We start from the raw sequence: 11,156 nt of genomic DNA on the forward strand, positions 1-11,156 counted from the left end.
TATTTTTGTGTCTGTTTGAATATTAAAAATATATTTAATTCTATAATTAAATATACTACGTTCATATCAACTATAATTTATAAAATTGTTCATTAATAATGTGGTTAATAGATCTCATCGAGAAGGAGAAGGCGACAAGTTGAGCGCAGGGTGCCAATAATTCTAAAATAAAGAGGACACTCTCGTATATAACTCAATGTTTTAAAATCGAACCGAACCGGCCAATTCAACCGGTTGGATCAGAAACCGGAGATGAATCTGGTTAGCGGGTCAAAATCGGAGTAAAATCGAAAAAACTGAATGAACCGTCCAAAATCATTCGAATCAAAGAACCGGAGCCGATTTTATAAAACTGTCTGGTTAAAAAATGCATCAAATTAATAATTTTTTAAATTTTAATACATCAATATCAAAATTTAACTACATTCTCCAATCACACAAAATAATTTCCCTTTGTTTTGCAGGCACGTTGGTGTTAGACTCAGCTTTGTCTTTCTCACCAGCATCCCTCTGGGCTTTCCTTCTCCTTTGTTCCCTTCTCCCTTGAGACCTTGTCATAGGGTTTTTTCCTTTATAGTTTTCAGAGACATGGGAGGTTCCTTTGTCGGACTGAAATTTCCTACGGTAAGCTAATGACAAACCCCTTTCGACTTTGAAGCTCTGCCATTTCCCTTGACCACATTTTCTGCCATCTACTGGCTTTACCCATTTTCCATTCGAAATTTCAGCACTAGGTTTGAAAGAAATGGGTTTAGTAGTCGGACCTATTCGCTTTGCTTCACCAAGTTTCACCATCAGCCGTCTTGGATCATAGTATCTCCTTGGGTCGAAAGCCCTTATGGGATGAATAACCTGATGATTTTGAAAAGCTTTGTGACCCTCTTGGTGATTCGCTCTCCTTACCCCTTTGAGATTTTGGGTTGCCTTCTTGTCGAACACAGCGTTGCACAACATGACTTCCGATTGCTTCTTCTGGCACCTTCAGAGGAAGTCAGACAGCGTTTCGTCCTCTTTAGGGAAGGCGATTTTGTTATATTCTTCCTGTCGACATTCATCGTCAACTTCCATGAAGGTCTCCATTTCGAACGATAATCCTCTCGACCATGGCTATTAGATTATTATCTGCTGCCAAATCATCATGTAGAACTTGTCGTATGATATCATCGGCCTTTTGGTTTCTATTTACCATTACTACCCTTGGTTCCCTTTCTCTGGGTATTTGTGGTTCGGTCTTAGGGGGTACAACTCCTACTTCCTGATTCAACATCTCTGGTTGCAGATGATTTTATGGGATCTGGTTGATAGTAAGGTCTTCTTCGAAGGTGGCCCCCTGGATTTCTCTTACCCAATCCCTAGGAGGGTGTCGCTGGGGTTGTGGTACACCCAGGAATTCAGACATTCGCGCCACCTGCGATGTCATTTGTTGATTCGACTGAGCCGCATTTTGAATCATAGGATTTAATACAGTGGTCAATGTTTGGGTCAACATTTGGACCATCTCATGGTTACTTTCATCCATCTGTTGTCTCCACACTATTGCAGAGTTATTGGTAAGACTAAGTAGTTGTGTGTGGTGTCTCAAACCTGAAGACTGGTTATTTCGACTCATGTTAACCCCAGACCCTTGTAATGGAGAGTTTATGTTAACCACTGGTTCTGAGAAAGTCGAACCAACGTTGTGTAAACTGGCCATCACTGAAGTTGACATTCCATATGGTTGTTCTCGACCACCAAATGGTATCGAGAAACCAGGGGATACCGAAGGCCTATTTGGAATATCTCTAATTGGTGGGGGAGTATGTGGAGGCCCCTTAGGCCCGATGTAAGTTAAAATCGGTTCAGTATGGGAAATTGAATGCGTTGGCATCGAACTCGCCATAGATGGAACTATTTCAGACATGTGCATTATGGTCGTGTTTGCCCCTAACGAAGAAGAAGGGGGCGTTATGTTATTGATTGATGGATTTTGAGAATTTTGGTTATCTGGCGCATTAAAATTCGCCATCCTCGTATGGGATTCTCTCATTGGTCGTTGTTTGTTGTTTATGGCTACTTTACCACTCCTTAATAACATACAACGATTTCTTTCCGAAAAAGGGAGAAAATGAATTAACAGCCAGAAATAAAAAAACAATTCCAAAAACACTAGCACGGTCCCACCAAGTGTACCAATTTGTTTACTTTGAAAATTGGTAAACAACAGGTGATCTTCCAAAATTTTAAATTTGGTCTCACAGGATCGACCAGATTGATCCTATGACATGTGCTAACTATTTTTAAAGTGAATTCTAGTAACTATGAACACTTCGACAGTGTCCGTAGAACTGATGATTAAAACTTAGATAGTAAGAAGCTAATATGAATTAAAAGGGAAAATTGTAAAAGAATACGAGGATAACCAAGTAGCAACGACAAGTGTTCGAAACAAAGAAGTATTAAAATTGTGTGAAACAAAGAAGTAAAGAAGACTGTTTGAAATAAAGAAGTAAGTAAGAGTGTTCGAAATAAAGAAGTAAAGAGATGTATTTCTAGAAAAGTAAAGGTAAATTATATTGCTTCAAAATAACTAACAATGGTGTAAACAAACGTACATTTCTTAATTTACAGTCCATCTTTTTACGGGTACTTGGTAAATTTTATAGACTCTGTACACACTTTGACACACCCTGATCCTAACACTAAGACCCTTTATTTATACTTAATTGAAATAACTGTTTCTAACGGCCCTTCAATCACGTCGAGACACATGACACTCTGCTGGATGCAACTATCCATTGTTCCCCACGTGTATCTTCAGCAGTTTTAGATAAGAGCAAAGTTCTCTCCTTTATTTGAATTTTGAATCTCCAATCGAAAACCGCCTTCAACCATTTGGAGAAATATTTCTAAGTCCTAACTGCACGCTGATCCTTATTACCCAGGAACTTTCAACTGGATCTCTTAAATATCATATCCGGTCGAAACATCTCTACATATGATTTCCCTTTTGGTAATTCTACTATGGCGTCGAAATTATGAGTTAACACGTTCAAGTCAATATTGTTTGTTGTTGTCAAGTAAGACTTGTTTATCGTAGTTCAACTCAAATTTTTTTTGTTTACTTGTATTATTTATTTTTGATATTCTATCTTAATTATTTGAATTTTATTTTAGTTATTATATTCTATTATTTTAATTTTGATTTGAATTAGTTTAACTTATTTTATTGTAATTCTTTAATTTAGTTAAATTATTCTTAAATAAAGATTCAAATAAAATGTAAAATTATGTTATCTTATTATATGTATATTATTGATATTATTGTATTAACTTTGTAATAAATTTTTGAAATACTTATTTTATTAAATTGTGAAGGTACGATTATGTGTGACATATTTAAATGATTAGATATCCCCACTCTTTTAAAAATATATTGAAAGAATGAATATATTTGCATCTAGTAGAAAATGAAGAGAGTGAAAGAATGAGTATTGACTTGTAAAAAAATTGATTGGAGTATCCGATACAGTTTCGGTCAGCACAGTAGAAAACATGACAACCGAAACCAGCAAGAACCCAAAATCCGTCTACGATTTCACTCTCAAGGTTACCATCTCTTTCATTTCACTTCCTTCTTCTTTTACACTTAACTGCAACTCTTTGTTTATATGTATATAGTTTTATTTGTTGTTTCTTTCTCACTTGCAGGATGGTAAAGGAAATGATGTAGATCTTGCTACATACAAAGGAAAAGTCCTTCTCATTGTTAACGTTGCTTCCAAATGGTATATTCATTTTCCCTTTTCTTCATTTTATTTTAAACCCTCAAATTATATTCATTTGATTGAGGCAGTGGCATGACCAACTCAAATTATGTGGAGTTGAATCAACTATATGACAAGTACAAACACAAAGGTTTGTTATTTCTAATTCTAATTCTAACACTACACTGTTCTTTTGGAAATTCATATTAACATGTTACATGTATTTCTCTCACTTAATTAGGGTTTGAGATTCTGGCGTTTCCTAGTAATCAATTTGGTGAGGAAGAACCCGGAACCAATGATCAAATATTGGACTTCGTCTGCACTCGCTTCAAATCAGAATTCCCCATCTTTGATAAGGTACTTGTTTCGTGACAAAGAACCTCGAACCAATTTCGTCTACACTTATCAATGTCAATCGTAAGCCCTTCTCTGGGAGTGATACATGCACGTCGACACTGATAACAATTTGAGAAAATAGAATAATTCACAGGTGTCGGTGTCGGACATTGAACACGCTTTCAATAAAAAGTGTTGGTGGTGCTACATAGAGTACTAGGAACCAAACTCTTGATCTTCATATGCTTTATAAACTATAGTTCCACTGCTACTATGTGAACTTAAAATGTTACTTGACTAGTTGTTGTTAGTTGGATAAAGATTATAAGATTACTGATATTCTGCATTGATTTCTTCTAAATACTTTGAATTGAAGAACTGATATCAATATGCACAAAATTACAAGTTCGTGTTCATGGTTGTGCTAGATTGAAGTGAATGGAGAGAACTCTGCTCCTCTGTATAAATTCTTAAAGTCGGGTAAATGGGGAATTTTCGGGGATGATATTCAGTGGAACTTTGCAAAGTTTCTAGTTGACAAGGATGGCCAAGTGGTGGATCGATATTATCCCACAACCTCTCCTCTTAGCCTTGAGGTACATGGAGTATTGTTATTCTAGAAATTCATGTTTCGTTTTATCTATATATCAATATCAATTCATATGGTTTGTGTTGCAGAGAGACATCTCTAAACTACTTGGGGTTGAATGAATGCATACATGGACTCAGCTTGGAATGGAAGAGAGGATTACTGTTTTCTTGAATGTTAAATCATCACTTGTTGACTTCAAATAATGTTTCCCTTTTGAACTTGTAATGTTTGTTATGTACAATGGATTGGTTTCTGAAATAAATGGCTCATTGTATTTCTGATAATTTCGTTATCATTCATCCTTAGAATTCTTAGAAATATCTTTTCGTTCAATCAAATATTAAAAGATTTTCTGTGCTCTTTTTTCTTGTTAGACTAGTCATACTTAACTCTCACTTTGAAAAACCAAAAATTAAGAGAAACTAGTTTGTTAATATCAGATAGTTTACCCCTAAAATGTTATAGCAGCATAATAAATAGTGGGATAACCGTTATTGTGAGCCTTAAAAATCAAGATAAATATTTAACATGAATACCTAACTACTTAAAATTCCAACAACATATAATAATGTCTTAAAAACAAAAATTGCAATGGTTCTCACAAAAATCACTAATAGTTTTTTTTTACTTTGGTTTTTATAGAAGTTCCACCATCAAACTACGTCAGTATTGTAACCAATAGGTTAAAAAAACCTATGTTATTGGAAGTTTGTGATGATGATGACTCAACAAATAGAGGCTACTATTCCTGCTATCGACAACCTAGAGAAACTATGCACATGTGTGATTGTTATGAACTAAAGAAACATCATTGTTGCATTAAACCATACTTGGTGTTGATTAGTTACAAAATTGACAAAGTTAATGCATCACAAAAACACCAAACAGAAAAGGGGGAAAAGTTAACTGTTAAGGGTTAACAAAATGTGCCAAAACACGATACTTGCATCAATATATGGTAGGGTTGATGAACCCAATCAAGTAGGACAAACAAGTCTCATCATCTACTGGAATCAATCAATACAATTTTGTTCTCAAATTTCATATAAGGAACATAACATTAACAGTACTCTAGAGTAACACTAAGTAGTAATGCATAATAAGAAACAGATATCAAACAAATGCCATAGCCAACACTATCCGCAGTCGCTAAAGTAGGATCTAAGAACTCAATGAACTCAAGACAATGTTGGATGAATCAATAATAGAACCCTAAATGATTCTTTTGTTTCAGCATGTTAGTGAAAACTTGTCACCCTGCAATGGAGATAACAAGCTAAGCCACACAATGCTCACAAACTCAAGCTAATTTACAACAGCATGTATATACAAAACTGCCATCTCTTCAATTTCACCCTCGCGTCAAGTCAATGCCGGTATGTGCGGGCGCGCTTTTCATGTCCGATGGTTGTGATCCCGGCCACATACCTGTTGGTGAAGAGATGTAGTTTTGATCAGGTGGAGCACTGGCTGGAGAACCTAGGTTATCATTATGAGGCTCGGAACTTTCTCCATTGGTAATCATTCCTTGCTTGGTCTTTACCTTCGAGCCACCGCCATATACAAAACTGCACACAACCAACTGCACATCGAGCAATAAAGCACTTATATATTAGCATCACTGCCAACAACCCGTTTCTTAAGACCTTGCAGTTGTTTTGACATTTTGTTTTGGTATTGACAATATATTGACAACATGAATAAGCATGCAAAAAGAAAAATAACCAATATCGAAATTCTAGTGTAGATTTTAGTGCAATCAAGAATGAATACCTGTATTGGGCTTCCAGCAATAAGCATAGCAACACTGCCACCAATAACATGACCATCGCGGCTAGAAAGAGAAACACTTATGCCACCCGTTCTGTTGGTTGGTCCACCATCTTCAGATACCAAGTAAGAACCGGATAAGCTTAATATTTGGAATTTTCCCTGCAAAAAAGAAAAATAACGGTTCTTAGTAAACCATAAAAACCAATATTGAGCACTTTATGTTGTACAGTAGTAGTTAGTGATTTAACCTCATAAGTTACACCGGCATTGGTAGAAGCAGGCTGTCGCAGAGTAACTTTAGAAGCTATCCCAGTGCCTGACAAGATGCACAGAGCCCTTGGTCTCTGCTGTGACAACAACAATAGTTTTGCTGCAATGTCCTGAAAAAAAAAATTATTATCAAGGAACAAATTGACTTGCGGCGATAGGTACTACACTTATAATCTATTATCAGTGTTGCATGTAATCAATAAAAGTACTACAAACAAAATAAGAATAGAAAATCAATATTGTTTATAACAAGAATAATATAACAACCTCGCCAGCTGCAATGGTGATAACGTGAGGCGAAAAAGCCAACCCTGCTGAACTGGTCATCCAATCACCTAAGAAAGTGATGAAGCAAGATGTTAATAGTCCCACATGCCAAAAAATAAATAAATAAGTTACATGAGTGGAAAAGGTGCAAAACTTTGTCCAGTTTCTTTATGAGTTATAAATCCAGAAATGTGAACCTGCACTGAATTTATCAGAGTCGGCACACAAGTCCAACATCCGAAATCATTATGATGACAGCTTGTTTCAATGCATCTCCCCAAAATCCGATTACTTTTTCTATGTTTACTTAGATTTTCAAAGTATAATTTATTACCAACAAGTAACCATGGAATACAAAACTAAAGAATAGAGTGGCAATAACAGGGCTTAGGGTAAGCACGAATCTTAACAAGATATTTGAATTTCCATATAAGCACTAAAATTATCATTCTCGTACACAAATTGCAAATACAATCAACAAGAAATCATCAATCAAACACAAATATACCTAATGCAGCTAGCTGCTGCTTCCTTCCAGATCCCCGGGGACGTCCTCTACCACGCTTCTCGGAAGGTGTACCCGAGTCTTGAGTGGAATTAGCCGGGGCAGACATTGGAGTCAGTTTCAAAGAAACTGATCCATCGGGTCCGTATTTCCGGGGTCTCCCTCTTTTCTTTTTCACAGGCTCACTCGAAGGTGCCCCGGAGGATGCACCAACGCTAATGTCATGATTAAAATCAGCATGAGACTGAGGCTCCAACGAAAACATGGAACTAGTGTCACCATTACCACCCTGAGCCCTCACATTTGGCTGAGCTATGATACCATTGTTTGGCAAAGCTCTGAATCCAGGAGGTACTTGGAACCCACCAGAGCCAGACCCTGCAGCCTCAACCCCTCCTCTATGCAAGTAATATGAACCAGGACCACCAGAGAATGCCATAGCCTCTCTCCCATCCATGCATTTACTATGAGAATAGTACCTATGCAATTATGTTAAAACCCACTTCAATCTTCTAAAACCTAACTTCTTAAATACACAGATAAAAAAAAGGGGTTAAACTAGATTTACTCCTAATAATGAGGTAAAGATGAAAAGATTGAATTTTTAACTAAAAATAAGGGGATCTAAATTCTAAAACCTAATATCACTACAAATCTAAGAACCCCACAAAAGATCAAGCTCTTACCCAGAAGAAGGGGAAGAAAAAAAAAACGTTTTTTTAGAACTGAAACATTGCAGCTACAGAAAATCAACTATAGAGGAAACTAAAAAATGTAGGAAAATCAGAAGATTGGGAAAATCAGGAAACAAAACCCCAGATTTGAAATCTAGGGTTTAGATAGAAGAATGCAGGAGTAAGAGGAGGAGAAGACAAAGAGTTTGAGTTTGAGTTGGGAAATGGGAAGAAGAAGAAAAAATGAATTATAAAAAAAAGGGCTTTTTAAAAGGGGTAAGTGAAGTGTATTGTGTGTGAAACATATGGGTGTAGTTAAGAGTAAAAGAGTGTTTCATTAATGGTTTTTGTTTGTGTTTGTAAGTTACAAGTGACTAGTCATAACTCACAAGTGAGAATGGAGTGGTGTGGTGTGGAAGTATCTTCTGACCAAGAAGGCTGAAAGATTTAATTAAGGAGGAAAAAGTAAAGATAGCAACAAAAGAAGACTAGCAGGGACGGCAGAATAGTGAGCAATGGAGGGAAATTGTGGCCTACCAAAATACCAAAACTCATCTCCTTTTCAAAAGTACTATAGGTTTTCAACTTTTTTGTTATTTGCATATTTTATTTGTGTTGGGATATGAAATGGAAATTAACTTGTAAGGGTAATTACACTTCAAATTCATATATAGTTGTAGGAATTTTGTTTCTAACCTTTAGACTATATTTTTGTTCATGGAATAGGATGAAATGGAATAAATTTCACGGGAACACCGGGTTTTTTTCCATGACTTTAAAGATGTTAACAATTTTGTAAATATATGTGCATAGAATAGTCGTTTGTATGCTCAAACACGTTTTCGATGACTTTAAAGATGTTAACAATTTTGTAAATATATGTGCATAGAATAGTCGTTTGTATGCTGAAATATGTTGCAATAACTTGTTTCATATAGTTATGTGACAGTTTTTAGAGGTGGACGTTGAAATGGCCAATTAGTTGATCCTCATTATGATTCACAATCTCGTGGACTATGAAAATAATTGATTTTAATAAGAAGGTGATACTCTTTAACACAATGAGTCTATGCGACGGGAAAAGAAAGGTTGCACAAACACTACCCATATTGGAACTGAAATGGACAATGTTGAGGAACAGAAAAGAAAATGGGAGATTTATCGCCTAATCGACCATAACCATAAAAATTGTAAAGACGCTGCATACACTTCTAAATATTAATTTGTTTTTTTAGTTCATCTTATAATCACATTAGTAATTAGTCTAATGTAATTGGTTTGCTACAAGAAGTACGAAATATATTTAAAATTAAAAATTTACCGTTACTGAAGAAACTAGAAATATCACAAGAAGGGGAATTGAATTATGACCTTTTAAAAATTAGCTTTAACTTAATAAAAACCACAATCTCTCAAGGAATCCTTGGAGAAGAAAGGTTAGAGTAAATATCATATAATATTTATTGTTGTGTGTAAGAATATGAATAACAATATAATAAAGAAATGGAGTAGAGTTTAAGAGAGATCACACGAGAGATTTATCATGGTTCACCAATGTGGTTAGTCTAACCCTCGCGGCCTGTGAGATTTCATTATTGGTGTTTGACAAATTTTCTTCTTGTGTGCACACAACTATGTATTTTCTTAACCTCATCAGACTTACAATACTAGTTAATATTGCTTCAGTAAGCTTACAAAGTAATGAACAAGATGTTGTATCACTTGATTATATATGATTTTGATAAAGTTTGTTTAGATCAAATAAAGACTAAAACTTCATCATATGGTAGTGAGAGGTTTGTTGAGATATCTTTGATAAGGTTAGATGGTGATTCTAACTTGTGATGGTCTTGATTTGAGAAATATATTTCTTTGATGTTTTGATGTGTTTATACTCTTCTTTTTCTCTTTTTTGAAAAGCCGTGTGAGTAAACAAATTGAGTGCTTTTATTTATAGACATTAATGTATTGTCTTTGAGTCCTCGCTTGAAAATAGTCATGAAACAACATAATAATTACGAGTGTGCCAAAAAGATAGAGCAAGGACATGCAATATCACGGAGAAAGAGAGGAATCATCCAAAAGAGATAAATGCATATAAATAAAACATACAGAAATAACATGTAGTTCCTTTAGTGATATGTCTTACTTTTAGTCTCAATGGTGAAAACATATTCAAGTTGCATTTCAATCTCTCCATGTGCTCGTTTGTTGATTTTATCTCAACTAAGAGATAATGACTATGTTGTTTGGTTTTTCTTTAAAGGATTGTCTTGTTATGACTCCATCAGAAAGATTTTCAATAATTTGATCTTGAGAATGATATTTAACAATTTTCCAACTCCTCGGAGGATCTTGAGAGAATGGAGTTTGTATATCTTCATCGTGTTTGTAGATATCAAAATTATGGTGTTGTTCATCTTCATCATCAGTTTTCTTTCTTTTATCATCAAAATTATTAAATTCATCACAAATAACATGCATATTTTCTTCTACATTTTGATTTTTGAGATTGTATATCCTATATTTTTTGGAGGATGTTGAATATCCTAAAAATATGCATTTGATTGATTTTGAGTCAAACTTCTTCAAACCTTCTTTATTACTTAAAATATAACAATTTCACTCAAATATATGAAAGTATGATATGTTTAGTTTTCTATTTTTGCAAAGTTCATATGGAGTTTTATTTAAGATATATTTAATTGAAACATGATTCAAAATATAGCATGCAGTGTTAATGGCTTCGGCCCAAACATTTTCAATGTTTGATTCAAATAAAAAATTCTAGCTATTTCTTGCAAGGTTCTATTTTTTTCCTCAACAATTCCATTTTGTTTGAAATTTCTTGGGAAATAAAAAATTATGAGTGATTCCATTTTCTTTAAAGAAAGATTTAAATGATAAACTTTTAAATTCTTTCCCAGGATTACTTCTTACAGAAATAATATTTAATTGTTTTTCATGTTGAGCCCTTTTGGAAAAAAAAATTG

General features: G+C 34.7%; 2 protein-coding genes across 3 annotated transcripts; one reads left to right on the top strand and one right to left on the bottom strand.

Moving 5' to 3' along the window:
• Positions 1-3,387: 3,387 nt before the first annotated feature.
• On the top strand, positions 3,388-4,958 carry LOC127105567 (probable glutathione peroxidase 8). The gene is made up of 7 exons (XM_051042757.1): positions 3,388-3,481; positions 3,527-3,585; positions 3,688-3,764; positions 3,833-3,894; positions 3,985-4,103; positions 4,511-4,678; positions 4,761-4,958. Exons 2-7 carry the CDS (start codon positions 3,532-3,534, stop codon positions 4,791-4,793), a joined length of 513 nt encoding a protein of 170 aa, XP_050898714.1. The 5' UTR covers positions 3,388-3,481; positions 3,527-3,531; the 3' UTR covers positions 4,794-4,958.
• Positions 4,959-5,601: 643 nt separating this feature from the next.
• On the bottom strand, positions 5,602-8,692 carry LOC127105568 (AT-hook motif nuclear-localized protein 5). Of its 2 annotated transcripts, none has more exons than XM_051042759.1 (6): positions 8,553-8,692; positions 7,493-7,968; positions 6,985-7,052; positions 6,696-6,827; positions 6,448-6,606; positions 5,602-6,256 (listed from the first exon to the last, which is right to left on the bottom strand). In XM_051042759.1, exons 2-6 carry the CDS (start codon positions 7,944-7,946, stop codon positions 6,026-6,028), a joined length of 1,044 nt encoding a protein of 347 aa, XP_050898716.1. In that variant the 5' UTR covers positions 7,947-7,968; positions 8,553-8,692; the 3' UTR covers positions 5,602-6,025. The 2 variants fall into 2 exon arrangements, with proteins under 2 accessions (XP_050898716.1, XP_050898715.1); XM_051042758.1 differs by having other exon boundaries at positions 8,176-8,689.
• Positions 8,693-11,156: the final 2,464 nt, after the last annotated feature.

The sequence above is a fragment of the Lathyrus oleraceus genome, chromosome 7 (genome assembly GCF_024323335.1).
Source record: "Lathyrus oleraceus cultivar Zhongwan6 chromosome 7, CAAS_Psat_ZW6_1.0, whole genome shotgun sequence".
NCBI classification, from domain to species: Eukaryota; Viridiplantae; Streptophyta; class Magnoliopsida; order Fabales; family Fabaceae; genus Lathyrus; species Lathyrus oleraceus.